At 37.4% G+C, this 17,942-nt stretch overlaps 2 protein-coding genes across 2 annotated transcripts in view; both read left to right on the top strand.

Annotated features, from left to right (window-relative positions):
• Window positions 1–1,501, top strand: part of LOC132847760 (deoxycytidylate deaminase-like) — a 32,987-nt gene extending 31,486 nt beyond the window's left edge. The window contains exon 6 of the mRNA XM_060873298.1: window positions 1,375–1,501. Coding sequence (XP_060729281.1) covers window positions 1,375–1,501 — 127 coding nt within the window. The remainder of the gene's footprint in view (window positions 1–1,374) is intronic.
• A 7,029-nt stretch (window positions 1,502–8,530) lies between these two features.
• On the top strand, window positions 8,531–14,211 carry LOC132847759 (deoxycytidylate deaminase-like). Its single transcript, XM_060873297.1, has 6 exons — window positions 8,531–8,554; window positions 11,341–11,425; window positions 12,051–12,204; window positions 13,118–13,234; window positions 13,521–13,617; window positions 14,085–14,211. Exons 1-6 carry the CDS (start codon window positions 8,550–8,552, stop codon window positions 14,209–14,211), a joined length of 585 nt encoding a protein of 194 aa, XP_060729280.1. The 5' UTR covers window positions 8,531–8,549.
• Window positions 14,212–17,942: the final 3,731 nt, after the last annotated feature.

Below are 17,942 nucleotides of genomic sequence, written 5' to 3'. Positions count from 1 at the left end.
TGCACACACACAAACACAAACACACACACCATACACACACACCCACACACATACACCACACACACAAACACACACACACCACACACAAACACACACACCACTGCACACAAACACACACACACCATACACACACACACACCCACACACAAACACACACACACACACCACACACACACCACACACAAACACACACACCACTGCACACACACACACACACACACACACAAACACACACACCATACACACACACACCCACACACATACACCCACACACGCACACACGCACACGCACACACACACACACCACACACAAACACACACACCACTGCACACACACCACACACACACCACACACAAACACACACACCACTGCACACACACACACACCACTGCACACACAAACAAATGTGTATGAAAGGAAAAGGAAGTGTTTGGAACAAGAGTATAGAAGATGGTCGGTTAAATTACTTGTAACTGTATTATGTCGTGTTAGAGCTGATACTTGTGTGTGTGTGTGTGTGTGTGTGTGTGTGTGAGTGTGTGTGTGTGTGTGTGTGTGTGATTTTGAGCAATCCTACTTGCATGTGTTTCTGCAAGTCATATTTTCCTTGCTACAGAACAGCAATTATTAACATTCATTCATTCACTCATCTTCTACCGCTTATCTGAACTACCTCGGGTCGCGGGGAGCCTGTGCCTATCTCAGGCGTCATCGGGCATCAAGGCAGGATACACCCTGGACGGAGTGCCAACCCATCGCAGGGCACACACACACACACTCTCATTCACTCACGCAATCACACACTAGGGACAATTTTTCCAGAGATGCCAATCAACCTACCATGCATGTCTTTGGACCGGGGGAGGAAACCGGAGTACCCGGAGGAAACCCCCGAGGCACGGGGAGAACATGCAAACTCCACACACACAAGGTGGAGGCGGGAATCGAACCCCGACCCTGGAGGTGTGAGGCGAACGTGCTAACCACTAAGCCACCGTGCCCCCCAATTATTAACATTTATGTATAAAATTTCAATGACAGGAATTTTCAAATAAACCACTAAAGATCACTTAATTAAAAACTCTCCTCTTTTGTCAGACAATGTGTTTTATCCTGTAGCTAGTGTGGAAGCCCATTTTTGCCATGGAGGAAAAAAATTCAAATGAAATGTTATTTATATAGTACAATACTGTAGATAGAGTATGAGTGTTAGGAGTAAAGTGCAGATGTTAATCTGAGCCGTATCCGTCGCTCTGGAAAAGGGTGTAAATGTAAATGTAATGTAAATGTGGTGACGTTTCAGCCGCTGTGTCAAGCTGAAGTCTCGATTAGAAGAAAAATAGACAAAAAATTTTTTTGTTTTGTGTTTGTAGGCAGTTTGACTTAAAGCAGGATCTCTCTGCCCTGCTGAACTCCAATAATCCATTGTTGAGTGAAAAAGACCAGGACGGAGATCGTTCCCAAAATACTGAGGGGGAAAATCCTAGTGATGTTCAGTAGACTCCAAAGTAATCATGGGTGAAAATGGCTTAAATATATAACTGAAATCTTTAATGAACTTTATATTTAATCAAACTCTTGATTTAACTTCTGATTATTTTGGTGGAGGGAAAATTAAGATCACTGTATTAACTATTTCAAATGAATCTGTATTTACCTTCAAATTACTGATTATTAATTACTACTATACAACTGTAACCACATTTAAATAAATATTTAATCATCCTCAGTGGATTTACTTTATTTTATTTGGTGTTTTAAATGTATGTCTTACACACACACACGTCCCTGAGACAACTTTCCCAGGTCTGAGGGAAGTAGCCCTATACATCCTGACCATGTTTGGCTCTACATACAACTGTGAGGCAGTTTTCTCTACAATGTACATAATCAAAACTAAATATTGTTCCAGGTTTACTAATGAGCACCTCCACATGTGTATGAGAGCGGCCCTGACTCCATTCAAGCCCAGGTTTAACATCCTGCCAAACTAGAGCTCAGTTCTCTCACTGAGGTATAAAAGGGAAAGTTAAGCACTTTATTTAAACATAAACATTTATTAAATAATACATTATAAATATCTACAATCATACGTATGTTCAGTTCTATGTTATGTGACAATAAATATTGTCAAAAAGTATTTAAATTGTACTGAATTTATTTGATTTGACAGTCAGATATTGATTACTTACTGGTAAGCTACGCCTTAAATTTAAATTTCAATAGCCATCCTTCACCTCAACACATCGATACAACTGCACACATACCTCTCCCCATAGAAACTGTGTCTGTTCCCCGAGCAGTGAGATTAAAAAGTAATTATGTAAGACGTTCTCGAAATAATCTTACTGTAATTAGACCAGAAAAATGCCAAAGAAACAAACAAAAACAGTTCCTAAAATTTGGGCTTCTGAACATTAGATCACTTACACCCAAAGCACTTATCATAAATGAAATAATCTCAGACAATAGCCTTACTGCATTATGCCTCACCGAAACCTGGATTAAACCAAATGACTACATCGGTCTAAATGAGTCTACACCATCAGGTTATATCTATAAGCACGAGCCTCGACAGACTGGTCGTGGAGGTGGTGTCGCCACTATCTTTAACGATTGCCTTACTGTTACCCAGAGAACACAGTATAGATTTAAGTCTTTTGAAGTGCTTGTCCTTAATGTTACACTATCGCACACGCACACGAAACAAAAATCCCTGATGTCTCTTGCGCTAGCGACCGTGTATAGACCACCAGGGCCCTACACCGATTTTCTTAGAGAATTCACAGATTTTCTTTCTGACCTACTGGTTAGCTTTGATAAAGCATTAATTGTAGGAGATTTTAACATTCATGTTGACGACACAAATGATGCGCTAGGACTCACATTCATGGACTTACTAAACTCACTTGGGCTCAAACAAAATGTCACTAGAGCAACTCACCGTCGTAATCATACACTAGATTTAATAATATCACACAGAACAGATGTCACTGATATAGATATCATTCCTCAAAGTGATGATATCACAGACCATTATCTCATAATGTACACACTACCTGTAGAACAGGCTAACTGCGTTTCACCACGTTATCGTCTCGGTAGAACTATTATTCCGACCACTAAAGACAGATTCACAAATAACCTGCCTGATCTGTCTGGACTTCTTACTGCACCCTTAAACACAGACGACCTAGATGAAATTACTAACAGCATAGGCGCTATATTAACTAGCATACTAGACACTGTTGCCCCAATCAGATTACAGAAGGTTAGAGATAAAACGCTTGCACCATGGTATAATAGTCATACTCACACCCTCAAGAGAGAGACCCGTAACCTCGAGCGAAAGTGGAGAAAAACTAAATTAGAGGTTTTTAGAATTGCATATAAGGAAAGTATGTCCAGCTATAGACAGGCTCTAAAAGCAGCCAGGGCTGAGCACCTGAGCAAACTCATAGAAAATAACCAGAACAATCCCAGGTTTTTATTTAGCACAGTAGCTAGACTAACAAAAAACCAAAAATCTGAACACACAATTCCATCACAGTTCAGTAGTGACGATTTTATGAGATTCTTCACTGATAAAATCGAAAGTATCAGGAATAAAATAGGCGACGCTCAACACATAAGAGCAACTAGCATCCCGGCCTCACCTAAGGTTCTAAACACACAACTACATTGCTTTACAAGTACAGGTCAGGAAGAGTTAGTTAAACTTATTACTACAGCTAAATCAACAACTTGTTCACTAGACCCCATTCCAACTAAACTACTGAAAGAAGTGTTACATAAAGCCGGTGAGCCTCTTCTTAATATTATTAACTCCTCGTTATCTTTAGGTCACGTCCCTAAATCCTTCAAGTTGGCAGTTATTAGGCCACTCATTAAGAAACCTAATTTAGATCCTAATGGACTTTCAAATTACAGACCGATTTCACACCTTCCGTTTATGTCTAAAATACTAGAAAAGGTTGTGTCTGTTCAACTGAGCTCCTTCTTACAGGAGAACAATATCCTCGAGGAGTTTCAGTCAGGTTTCAGGCCCCATCATAGCACAGAAACTGCACTTGTTAAAGTTACAAACGACTTGTTCTTAGCTTCGGACCAAGACTGTATGTCACTATTAGTTCTACTTGACCTTAGTGCTGCATTCGACACTATAGATCACAACATTCTCCTAGATCGCTTACAAAATTACACAGGTATTCATGGACAGGCTTTAAGTTGGTTTAGATCCTACCTTTCTGATCGATACCATTTTGTAGAATTAAATGGTGAATCCTCCAGCTTATTACCAGTTAATTATGGGGTCCCTCAAGGATCAGTTCTAGGACCTCTGCTTTTCTCGATATACATGCTTCCATTAGGGAACATTATTAGAAGACATGGGATTAGCTTCCATTGCTATGCCGACGACACACAGTTATACATCTCCTCAAAACCAGATGAAATAACTAAATTGTCGAAATTAACTCAATGCCTTAGAGAGATAAAAGACTGGATGAGCTGTAACTTTCTGTTGTTAAACTCTGATAAGACAGAAACACTACTTATAGGCCCAAAAACTAGTACACAGAAACTCTCACAACTTAATTTCCATTTAGAGGGATGTACTGTTACTAGTAGCTCGACAGTGAAAGACCTGGGTGTTATATTAGACAGTAACTTGTCTTTTGAAAATCACGTCGCGCAAACCACAAACACAGCCTTCTTCCACCTCAGAAATATTGCCAAGCTGAGAAACATACTGTCTGTATCTGATGCTGAGAAGCTAGTTCACGCTTTCATGACCTCTAGACTGGACTATTGTAATGCATTACTAGGTGGTTGTCCTGCATCTTTAATAAATAGGCTACAGTTAGTCCAAAATGCAGCAGCCAGAGTTCTCACTAGGACAAGAAAGTATGACCATATAACCCCAATTTTATCATCTCTACACTGGCTACCTGTTAAGTTTAGAATTGATTACAAACTGCTGCTACTTACGTACAAGGCTTTTAATGGTTTAGCTCCCATGTATCTAACTAGTCTTCTAACACGTTACAATCCTTCACGCTCTCTGAGATCACAAAACTCAGGACTCCTGGTAGTCCCCAGAATATCTAAGTCTACTAAAGGCGGAAGAGCGTTCTCTTATTTAGCTCCCAAACTTTGGAATAGTCTTCCTGATAGTGTTCGGGGCTCAGACACACTTTCACAGTTTAAATGTAGATTGAAAACTCATCTCTTTAGTCAGGCGTACACATAATACATCCCATAAATAAATATTGTGCACCATCACACTAGACTTGCACATTCTTATGAACAGCAGATATGTTAATCCCTATGCACTGCTCTTCTCTTCTCTTTTTCTACCCATGCCGAGACACCCATGCTAAGATCGTCTTCCGTGCGTTGAAATTTCTGGACCTCCACTGAGACAAGGCTGACTCTGTGAGAACCCTGAGACATCTACAGATCTACCGGCTCCAGTTGGACTCTGTGATACTTGTATATTTGTAACCACACCATCTAGTGTCACCCATATGAGGATGGGTTCCCCTTGAGTCTGGTTCCTCTCAAGGTTTCTTCCTTTACCAATCTAAGGGAGTTTTTCCTTGCCACTGTTGCCTGAGCCCTCAGACTTGCTCATTGGGGACAAATACACATACACACATACATACATACATACACACTGTGAACTGTATATATCTTGAATTTTTATTATATTAATTCTTTATACTTCTCCTTATGTTTATCTTTTGTTTTATGTTTATGTTCTGTAAAGCTGCTTTGTGACAATGTCCATTGTAAAAAGCGCTATACAAATAAACTTGAATTGAATTGAACTTGCAGATGTTGATACAACTACTAGGCTACTTAAATATATATCACACTAACTAGTTAGACATTATGATCTTCCGGACTTTTGCTTCAAGAAATTTTCTCTTACTGGAAATCTTTAAATTTTAGTTGAATACCTCTGTTTTAGAGGGATGTCTAAGCCCTTGTGGATTTTAGGGAGTGTGTAAATTACAGGGATCACTGGATGTTTTACCTTAAGAAACTCAAAGGCATTTTTGTCAAACTCGCCATTATTAAAGTGATGTTCTAATTTGGAATATACCCCGATCTTCAACCTATTAGTAGGATCGGATGATAATTTCTCATAGAATGTAAAATCACTTAGTTGTCTTTTAATTTCATTTTCATAATCCACAACATTTTGCAAAACAATAGCCCCCCCACCAAGCTACTAATATTCCATGATACTAAAACCAAGGAGAAGAGGAAGCTCAGTGGGTAAAGTGTTCTACTGAACAGCAGAACCAACATAAGAGAGAAGAGCCAACATGTCTGCGGTGTGGACTTATTTCAGTATCTCTGAGAAAGACCCACAGATAGCGACTTGCAAAACATGCAATGCTGAAATTTCAAGAGGGGGTGTGGGGGTGTATCTGCAAAGAGTTTCTCCACGTCAGGTTTAATTTTATCACCTGAAATCCAAACATCCCGATTGCCATTCTAAATATGAGAAGAATGCGGCGCAGAAAAGAAAAGTCAATCCGAGCAAAACTCCGTCTATAGCTGACACACTTGTGGCAGAGCACTTCAGGTCCGTCTCACTGCTGGACTTTTACTCCTCCTCAAAGAGGAGAACTTTCCACACCTGAGGAGACATGCTCAGAGGATTCTATTCCTCTTTGGATCTATCTATGTATGTGAACAGACATTCTCAGTGATGAAGTTCAACAAATCCAAACAAAGATCCTCTATCACTGATGACCACCTCTCAGCTGTCCTTCACATAATTCACAGAATCCTTCAATGCCCTTGTTCAAGCCCAGAACAGACCGGATATTCTCACTGAAGAGTTAAAATTAGGTGAAGTTATTGTTTTTTTCTATTGCTGTATTTCTATAAACTTGTTAAGTTGTTTGTTGTTTTCCATTGTTTGTGGAGATTAACAAGTTAAAAATAAATTGCACTGATTAAATAATAGTTTTGTTTTCTTATTTGACCTACATTATACACCACAATGCCACACTGCCTAATATAAATATTTACAGAATAGTTTTATTGCTGTACGTTTGACTGACTATCATTCCACATGAGCTCCACCGTCCACATATACAGCGCGCATGCGCCAACCACCAAACCAACTTGTGTGCTTGTAAACTTGCATGTGTATATCCAATCAACAGTTAAAATTAAGTTGGTTAAACAATTTTTGAACCAACTTATTCCCACTTGTTAAGTCAACTTTTTTTTTTTGTCCAGTTAACTAATAAAAAATAGTTATATATTCTTTTTATGAGTTGGATTTTTTACAGTGTAGGAGTGCTAAACATTTTTGTGAATGTGTTTAAATAATAAATATATTATATTTATTTTGACCTTTGGTGAGGATCATCTATTCATATTTTGGAGTTAATTAGGATCATCTGCTATCAGAATGGAAATTTCAGCAAATGATTAATGTAAAAATACTTTTCATGAGCTAATAATAGTCTTCATTACCACATCATATGCCTACTTCATGTCTTCCTCTGAGAACCTGGTAGACAGCTCTACATGTTTCAGGTTATAGAACAGGTTATGAAAAGGTTTCCGTGTCAACCTTAAACAATACCAAGACAATCACTTTTACAAACAACATCTCCACCTGAATAGTTTAAATAGTTTTTTGCTAGTTATCAGGATGTGAATTAGAATTGTTCACCAGGTGATCTGCCATCTCTAAAATGTATAGTTTGCCTTAAGGTGTACAATGACACACAAAAACATTAGTAATGGTAAAAGGTTCATCCATTTTTAAACCAGTCTGAATCTCCGTAAACTTTGTGTTGTGTTTCCCAAAACATTAAATCCAACAGCCAACTTGTACAGTTTGGTGATTATGGTGTTATGATTATGGTGTTGTTTATGGTGCAGTGTGATGCGTCTGCCAAATGCTGTAAATGTAAATGTAAAATGCTTAATGAACAAGCCAGAGGAGACTGTGGTAAGCAGAAAACACCCTGAGACAAAATGTGGAAGAAACTAGACTAAAACATGTACCTGTCCTCCTTTGGGTGGAGCAGGAAGTGCACATGCACATGTATTTAAATACCACTGTCCTGCCCACAGTTACACTCCAGAGAATTAAGAAGGTGAGTGTTTACCGGACAGATCAATAACGAACACGACGCCTCATTACCGTCATCTAGAAATCTGAATTACATCAGCAGCAGAAAGTAAGTGCTTCAAATCAACATTATTTTGATATGTGTGAGATACCATTCAGTAATCTAACATGAAACAATGACATAAATCATTTATACATTTTCATTAGCAAATACACAGCATTAGAATTAATTGCACTTACTTTTAAAGCTCTCAAAGCCCCTTCTGTATTTTCCAACATCAAGACGTGTGTGTGTGTGTGTGTGTGTGTGTATGTGCGCGTGTGTGTGTGTGCGTGTGTGCTTGGTGGGTTAGTATAATATTTAGATTTTGCGATATAGAATATAGTCTTTTGTTTTATTTCAGAGTAACGTGTGCGATGGCCAGCAAGGGAAAAAGCATGCAGTAAGTACAGGAAGTCTTTTATCCACAGTATAATTTGGATTTATGTTACTGTGTAATTGTAATATTTCACACCGCACCTCGCTCCCTCTGAGCCACCAGCACTGCTCGACCGGTCCCACCATCTCTCAGGGTAAGAGGGAGGTTTACAGCCAGACTCTTCTGTTCTGGCACCGAGCTGGTGGAATGAACTTCCTCTTGTCTGAACAGCTGAGTCACTGAATGATGGCTGAAGATGAACTTCATCTTCCTGAATTTAAACTAACACTTATTTCACCCTGTTTGTTTTATGTATTTGAAAACATTATTCTATTCTTCCTCCCAACAGAGTTTTTAGGTCGATGGTGTGACCTTGTGAACCAGTGTTAATTTATCCATTGATAGCGACCTCAAAGCACTTTTATACATTGCTCTGGTTAAGGACGTCTGCTTAATGCCATAAACATAAATGTAAATATTCCTCAGTGTTCAAGTAGAATTTGTAAAGTACAAGTGGAGAGAGTGAGACAGAGGCAGAGACAGAGAGAGTTTGACTGTATGCTGTTAATAGAGAAAGTGAACTCAGGAGTTTCGTTGTTTGTTATTTAATATTATTATTAATATTATTTTATCTTTTTTTATATGGGGCATTTAATGTCAGTGTTCTCACTCACTCACTCATTTTCTACCGCTTATCCGAACTACCTCGGGTCACGTGCCTACAGTATCTCAGGCGTCATCGGGCATCAAGGCAGGATATGTCAGTGTTATGTTTATTTATTTATTTATTTATTTATTTATTTATTTATTTATTTATTTATTTATGGTCCTGTCTTATTGACCTGTTAATGATAGCTCATGTGCAGCAACAGCACAATGGACAAGAGAAATTTTATTTGCTATTTTTATTGTTACATGGTCAGACAGAAAAAATAGCAGGCTTGTGGATATTTGGAGTAATTTTCTGTAAATATCCACATTAACTACATTTATAGTAGTGTTTTCTTCAGGAGAGTGACAGTGACATGGAGAGAAATCCTCCAGTAATGAAAAATATATTTACAGTATGTATGAATTGATATTCCTCTTGTGGCTCTATGATCATTATTACTAACAACGTTATATAAAGACATTCTCTTAAGCCTCCACAAGTGCATTCAACAAAACATTATTATATATCCAGGAAGATGGTAGGTATGTTTTTCCTTGAATGGGCAATCTTCAGAGAAAATCTTCAAACGAGTATTAGGACAAAAACATTTTTTTTTTTATTTAACAAAACAGCTTTTGTTATTTAATATACCTAAGTATGTGCACCCCTGACCATCACACCAATATGTTTGTCTTCTTCAAACTCTAGCCTCAAAGTCATTAGCATGCAATAGTTTAGGAAACTTTGTTTGCTTTAGCATTATAATATCCCTTTACTGGAAATATGAAACCCAAACCTGTTGTTCAACAAGAGTGTGATAGTTGTACAAGCGTACAAGGGTGTGATAGTCGTACGAGGAAGTCATAGTCATATAATGGTGTGATAGTCAGGTTTCCCCCATGTAATGTAGCTTCAGTGCAAATATCAAATTCAAATGTACACACACGTAAAAATTAACAAAAAGTATTTATTCATAATCATAAACAATACAGAATGTTTAAAACAAATATCATTGGAAAATCAAATCTTCTTGGTATTGTGGTACCTCAGTGGTTCAGGTGTTGACCTACTGATCAGAAGGTGGTGACCACCAATGTGCCCTTGAACAAGGCCCTTAATCCTCAACTGCTGCATAAAATGTCACTCTGTATATGGGAGTCTGCCAAATGTAAATTTTTGTTATAGACACATCTATGTTTTAAAGATTATTATTATTATTATTATCATTATTATTATTATTATTATTATTATTATTATTATTATTATTATTATTATATGCCTAATGATGGCCATAACACTGCCATGAGAGGTTTCTACAAACTGTTGTAGAAATGACATTATATCCTGTCTAGTGTCACTAAATGAGGATTTCTTCTGGTTCCTCTCAAGGTTTCAATGCTCTTCCAAATACTGTTAATGTCTCTGTTTGGTGTGAGGTCAGGGACAAAGACTATATGCTAGTTGAATAGGAATCGTTTTTGTCCTTTATTTTAACGTACCTTTTGTATGCTGTAAATGGATTACTTGTTTTGTTACATTGATTTTTTATGGTTACAACAACATTTCATTGATCTTTATCTTTGTAAACCATCACATCATTATTTTGACAATGTATGAAGGAGCTCAGTGTGCATACATAATCCAAACCAGGCTCCTACGTTTTCATTGTCACACTTATTGATAAACAAATTTGGTTAATTGGCCCATGATTTTTCTCTAATATGTTCCATTCCATCATTCCATTCATGTTATCCTTCAGTGACGTGTACTACACCAGTGCTGTTTGCAGAGATGTAGCACCATGTCATGATGCTCCCACCACTCTGCTTCACTGTGGGTTTGGTGCTCTTAGCATCATGGGTCCAAAATCCTTCTTTCTCCAAACATGACCAAATAATTAAATGCTGCAAATTTCTGTTTTTGTTTTCTCAGATCACAGTATACTGTTTCAAAAGAGTTCTGCTTTGTCTAAATGCACTCAAACTTACATTGCCTTTTTTAAATAATTAATCTTTATAAACACAGAGTCAAAAAACAATTTGTCTATTTAGAGTGTGTAAATGCATTGGAGGTATATTAAGTAACAAACAGAAAAAAGGACAAAATCCTTAACTCCCTTTACTCTAGCTCGATCTCTCTTTTCTCCAACCCTCTACAGGACACATGAACAATACGATGACGAGGTGTATTACATGGCTGTTGCTCTGATGTTTTCCAAGAAGAGCCCTGATCCTAACACAAAGGTATCAGACACATTTCCTTAAATGCAGCACTTGAAATGTTACTGTATTATTACTGTGAGGTCCACAAGGACAAAATGTGTCCACACTTTCAGTCTCTGTTCACAGAATTAATAATAAGTTCACTGATATCTGCAAATTACCCACAATCCTCCATGTTAACATTATTTCCACTGCCAAGACAGGTGTATGATAGCCATATAGTTGTACTGAATTTAGTCATCCTTACCACATTCGCCATGCTGAGGGCATGTGGGCGGAGCTTAAATAGTGCCGATCAAAGATTGGCCAAACACAAACATGCTCTGTTTATGACAGAAATTCACAAGATTCACTCATTTCATCCTGAGTATTGATGCGGTACAACTCCCATATTGTATTTTGTGCACTTTTCGTTAAATGTTTTTTTTTTAAAGTCTGCCCTATGAAGAGAAATTGGAGGAAATTCTTAGATTGAGTTTTTCATCTAGAATCTCTTCACCAACCTACTGAAGATGTCTGAATTTCACACCTTCACAGGGTCTTTATAGATGGTCTGAGGCTCAGAGGCCGATGGTTGCTAAATTCCTTGCTGCTCTTTTAAGTTTTTTATGTAATAATGACCGGTTGGATTTAATGTTAACTCTAGGTGGGTGCGTGCATCGTAAATGAGGAGAAAAAAATTGTTGGAGTCGGTTTCAACAGAATGCCCAATGGCTGTGAGGATAAGTTTCCATGGGCGCGTGAAGCTACAAACAGACTGGAGAATAAACTGTACAGACTGGAGACAAAACACGTGTACGGTGAGTTTAATGCTTTAAAACATTAGGTTTGACTTTATTCTCTGTAGTGTTTGTGAATTCACCGTCCTGTTCTACCAGCACTGCTCGACTGGTCCCACCATCTCTCAGGGTAAAGAGGGAGGTTTACATCCAGACTCTTCTGTTCTGTCACCGAACTGGTGGAATGAACTTCCCCTTGTCTGAACAGCTGAGTCACTGAATGATGGCGGAAGACCTTCATCTTCCTGAATTTAAACTAGCACTTATTTTACCCTGTTTGTTTTATGTCGTTATTTAATTAAATGCTAGATTTCCTCCCAACAGAGTTTTGAGGTTAATATTATTAAGTCTGTGTCCTAGTGAACTTGTTTTAACATCTTCATTGATAGAGACGTCAAAGCACGTTTTTACGTCACTCTGGATAAGGAAGTCTGCCAAATGCCATAAATGTAAATGTAAAGGTAAATGTAAAAGTAAATGTAAACGTAAATGTAAATGTAAAGGTAAATGTAAAGGTAAATGTAAAAGTAAACGTAAATGTAAATGCAGTGAACACAGGGTTTTACTTCCTGTTCTCTGCTCAGTGTGAATTTTCAGAATCAGAAATCAGATTTCTGATTCTGAAAATTCTGAAAATTTTGAAGACTAAAGGAATAAATAATTTATTATCAACCCAAAAATTCATTATTATTGTTGTTCACTAACCAGACAACTAAAACCTTTATACATTTATTAGTTTTCCTGAAACGACTGAAACACAGTAAACAGATTGATGAAGCTCCTTCTTTAATCCAGTGAAACACAAATTAGTCACAAATCTGTGCTTCCTACAAGATTCAAATATCTCAACAGTCCAAGATCTTACAAAGTGCTGATTTATTTATTTTTATAATCTAAAAATCTATTATTTTGATCATCTTCTTGTTGGTTCCAGTGTGTCATGCGGAGCTGAATGCCATCATGAACAAAACCTCAGTGGATGTGAAAGGATGCACCATTTATGTCACTCTGTTTCCCTGTAACGAGTGTGCTAAGGTCATCATCCAATCAGGTAACACACACACACACACACAAAACACACACCACTGCACACACACACACAGAACACACACCACTGCACACACACACACACCACACACACACACACACACACCACTTCACACACACACAAACAAATGTGTATGAAAGGAAAAGGAAGTGTTTGGAACAAGAGTATAAAAATGGTCGGTTAAATTACTTGTAACAGTATTATGTCATGTGTTAGAGCTGATACTTGTGTGTGTGTGTGTGTGTGTGTTTGAGTGTCTGTTTAAAATCAATCATTATTTCCACTACAGGTATAAAAGAGGTGGTTTATTTATCCAATAAATATGCTGACAGAGATGAAACAATAGCTTCTGACCGAATGCTGAACGAAGCAGGTATTGGGCAAAGGTGAGTCTTCACAAACGTGCGTGCGTGCGCGTGTGTGTGTAATTTTGAGCAATCCTACTTGCATGTGTTTCTGCAAGTCATATTTTCCTTGCTACAGAACAACAATGATTAACATTTGTGTATAACATTTCAATGACAGAAATTTTCAAATAAACCACTAAAGATCACTTAATTAAAAACTCTCCTCTTTTGTCAGACAGTGTCTTTTATCCTGTAGCTAGTGTGGAAGCCCATTTTTGCTATGGAGGAAAAAAAATTTAAATGAAATGTATAGTACAATAATGTAGATAGAGTATGAGTGTTAGGAGTAAAGTGCAGATGTGTTAATCTGAGCCTTATCCGTTCCTCTGGAAAAGGGCGTAAATGTAAATGTAATGTAAATGTGGTGACGTTTCAGCTGCTGTGTCAAGCTGAAGTCTAGATGACAAGAAAAATAGACAAATTTTTTTTTTGTTTTGTGTTTGTAGGCAGTTTGACTTAAAGAAGGATCTCTCTGCCCTGCTGAACTCCAATAATCCATTGCTGAGTGAAAAAGACCAGGACGGAGATCGTTCCCAAAATACTGAGGGGGAAAATCCTAGTGATGTTCAGTAGACTCCAATGTAATCATGGGTGAAAATGGCTTAAATATATAACTGAAATCTTTAATGAACTTTATATTTAATCAAACTCTTGATTTAACTTCTGATTATTTTGGTGGAGGGAAAATTAAGATCACTGTATTAACTATTTCAAATGAATCTGTATTTACCTTCAAATGACTGATTATTAATTACTACTATACAACTGTAACCACATTTAAATAAATATTTAATCATCCTCAGTGGATTTACTTTATTTTATTTGGTGTTTTAAATGTATGTCTTACACACACACGTCCCTGAGACAACTTTCCCAGGTCTGAGTGAAGTAGCCCTATACATCCTGACCATGTTTGGCTCTACATACAACTGAGAGGCAGCTTTCTCTACAATGAACATAATCAAAACTAAATATTGTTCCAGGTTCACTAATGAGCACCTCCACATGTGTATGAGAGCGGCCCTGACTCCATTCAAGCCCAGGTTTAACCCTAACCCTAACCCAAGCCCAGGTTTAACCCTAACCCTAACCCAAGCCCAGGTTTAACCCTAACCCTAACCCAAGCCAAGCTAGAGCTCAGTTCTCTCACTGAGATATAAAAGGGAAAGTTAAGCACTTTATTTAAACATTTTGAAAAGTAGCCCTACTTTTATTTATTTAATAAACATTTATTAAGTAATACATTATACAGATCTACAATCATACATACGTTATAAATATCTACAATCATACATGTATTCAGTTCTATGTTACGTGACAATAAATATTGTCAAAAAGTTTTTGAATTGTACTGAATTTATTTGATTTGACAGTCAGGTATTGATTACTTGTAGATGTTGATACAACTACTAGGCTACTTAAATATATATCACACTAACTAGTGAGACATTATGACCTTCCGGACCTTTGCTTCAAGAGGTTTTCTCTTACTGGACCTCTTTAAATTTTAGTTGAATACCTCTGCTTTAGAGGGATGTCTAAGCCCTTGTGGATTTTAGGGATCACTGGATGTTTTACCTTAAGAAACTCAAAGGCATTTTTGTCAAACTCGCCATTATTAAAGTGATGTTCTAATTTGGAATATACCCCGATCTTCAACCTATTAGTAGGATCGGATGATAATTTCTCATAGAATGTAAAATCACTTAGTTGTCTTTTAATTTCATTTTCATAATCCACAACATTTTGCAAAACAATAGCCCTCCTTATCAGCAGGTCGTACCACAATCCTATTATCCTTACTCAAATGGAAACACACATGGGCATGATGGTCAGGGGTGTACATACTTTTATACGGTGTGTTTGATTCAGTCTGTACAGAAATATGGGGTTATTTTGCCATTCAGGAAGGCAGTTTGTCAGAGCATCTAGTGCACTTTTTATCTCTTATTCATATCATGCTAATTAATATGAATATATTAAAATAAGTGTCAGTCCTGCGAGCTTCACACCTTTCTGACACAGAAAGCTACTAATATTCCATGTTATTAAAACCAAGGAGAAGAGGAAGCTCAGTGGGTAAAGTGTTCTACTGAACAGCAGAACCAACATAAGAGAGAAGAGCCAACATGTGTATCTGCAAAGAGTTTCTCCACGTCGGGTTTAATTTTATCACCTGAAATCCAAACATCCCGATTGCCATTCTAAATATGAGAAGAATGCGGCGCAGAAAAGAAAAAATCAATCCGAGCAAAACTCTGTCTGTAGCGGACGTTTTTGACACACTTCTGGCAGAGCACTTCAGGTCCTTCTCACTGCTTCTCACTTTTACTCTTCCCTCAAAGAGGAGACCTTTCCACACCTGAGGAGACATGCTTAGAGGATTCTAGTCCTCTTTGGATCTATCTATGTATGTGAACAGACATTCTCAGTGATGAAGTTCAACAAATCCAAACAAAGATCCTCTATCACTGATGACCACGTCTCAGCTGTCCTTCACATAATTCACAGAATCCTTCAATGCCCTTGTTCAAGCCCAGAACAGACTGGATTATTCTCACTGAAGAGTTAAAATGAGGTGAAGTTATTGTTTGTTCTATTGCTGTATATCTATAAACTTGTTGTTTGTTGTTTTTCATTGTTTGTGGAGATTAACAAGTTAAAAATAAATTGCACTGATTCTATAATAGTTTTGTTTTCTTATTTGACCTACATTATACACCACAATGCCACATTGCCTAATATAAATATTTACAGAATAGTTTTATTCTTCCGATTATCAGTACCAGCTATTCAAAATATATCATTTAGTGCATTTTATAATGGAAGAAAGTTGAGCCGAATTAAGTTCAAGTTATCGTTGGTGTGGCCCTCTGACACAATTCTGTTCCAGGGGTGTGGCCAACCCTGGAACAGAAGGTGATGAGCTCAAATCCCCGGTCCACCAAGCTGCCAAATTCTGTAACTGTAATGTTAAAAAATAAAGAAATATCCACTGAAGGCTTTGAGGAAGAGTGCACGAGTAGTGATAAAAAGTAAAACTCTAGTACAACACAGTCACATCACTAATATACAGTGTCCACAAAGTGCCTTCATATCCTGCAAGAAAGATTTTGTGTATTTTTTTTTTTTTTTTTTTTACAAAAGTACTTTTGTAAAATTCTTTGCGAAGCTGAGACACGTGATCAAAATCTGTCAGCATTTCTGTTCCAAAGTACATTATTATTATTATTATTATTATTATTATTATTATTATTATTATTATTATTATTATAGTGTGAATATATCATGTGCTCTTAATGCTCCTAAACAGCCTGAGCTACAGCGCCACCTGCTGCTTGAAGTCGACAGTAACAGAATCAGACATAGTGATGAAGAGGAGGAGGAAGTCTCATCAGGGTTAAAGAGGTATTAAAGAGGCCCCAGGCAGATAAACATTAGGGGCCACCTGTTTATATTATGATCAAATATGATGATCTAATTTAGTCACAAGTGTCTGACAGAGTTAGTGATATATTCTGTGTGCTAGATTTAGTGCTAGATCAACTAGAAAGAGAGAAAGTTAAGCTACAACATCACACCTAAAGTGCTAAAGTGTTTATAGGCTTTTAGACTCTGTACGTATGTTGAAATACTGTTTAATTCTATAGTTGATACGATAGCTAAGTAATTAACATTGTGTTCCTAGCTAGCTGCTTGCTTCCCAAACATTACTTTATAACTTAATGCCTCCAGTTTAATTGTCATCTTTATTTATTTCATTATTAGATCATCTCCACCACTTACCACAGTTCTGCTTCATCATATCCAGTGTTATAATGTAACGGAGTACAAATACTTCGTTACTGTACTTAAGTAGAAATGTCACGTATCTGTACTTTACTTTGCTATTTAAATTTGTCAACTTTCACTTTTACTCCACTACATTTCCTAGATAAAATGTCTACTTTTACTCCGTTATATTTCCACTAAACATCTTCGTTACTCGTTACTACAAAATAAAATCAGAAGAAATGTGTGTGACTGTAATAAGGGAGGTTTGGTGAATCACTGCTCCTAGATTACATTACACTCCGCACGCTGTACGGAGAAACACAGGGACGCGCAGCGTGCACGCGCAGTCAGAGCTGGAGGCGCAGCGTGCACGCGCAGTCAGAGCTGGAGGCGTTTATCTATAACGTTAATCGGCGGAAAGCCGCAAAGAGGCAACCAAATATTTGTGAATATTAGTTTATTAATGACTGCATTCATTGGACACACTGTTTGTAGAGAATGCACACATACATGAACTGATCTGATTCAAG

The sequence above is a fragment of the Tachysurus vachellii genome, chromosome 6 (assembly GCF_030014155.1).
Source record: "Tachysurus vachellii isolate PV-2020 chromosome 6, HZAU_Pvac_v1, whole genome shotgun sequence".
Classification (NCBI taxonomy): domain Eukaryota; kingdom Metazoa; phylum Chordata; class Actinopteri; order Siluriformes; family Bagridae; genus Tachysurus; species Tachysurus vachellii.
Note: the sequence above shows the minus strand (reverse complement) of the source record. Positions and strands in the feature narration are given on the sequence as shown.

Bases quoted from the DNA above. Each gene is read 5' to 3' on its own strand.
- LOC132847759 (XM_060873297.1), top strand. The intron at 12,205-13,117 runs GTGAGTTTAATG...TGTTGGTTCCAG, and splicing joins GGAGACAAAACACGTGTACG to TGTGTCATGCGGAGCTGAAT. The intron at 13,618-14,084 runs GTGAGTCTTCAC...TTGTGTTTGTAG, and splicing joins GAAGCAGGTATTGGGCAAAG to GCAGTTTGACTTAAAGAAGG.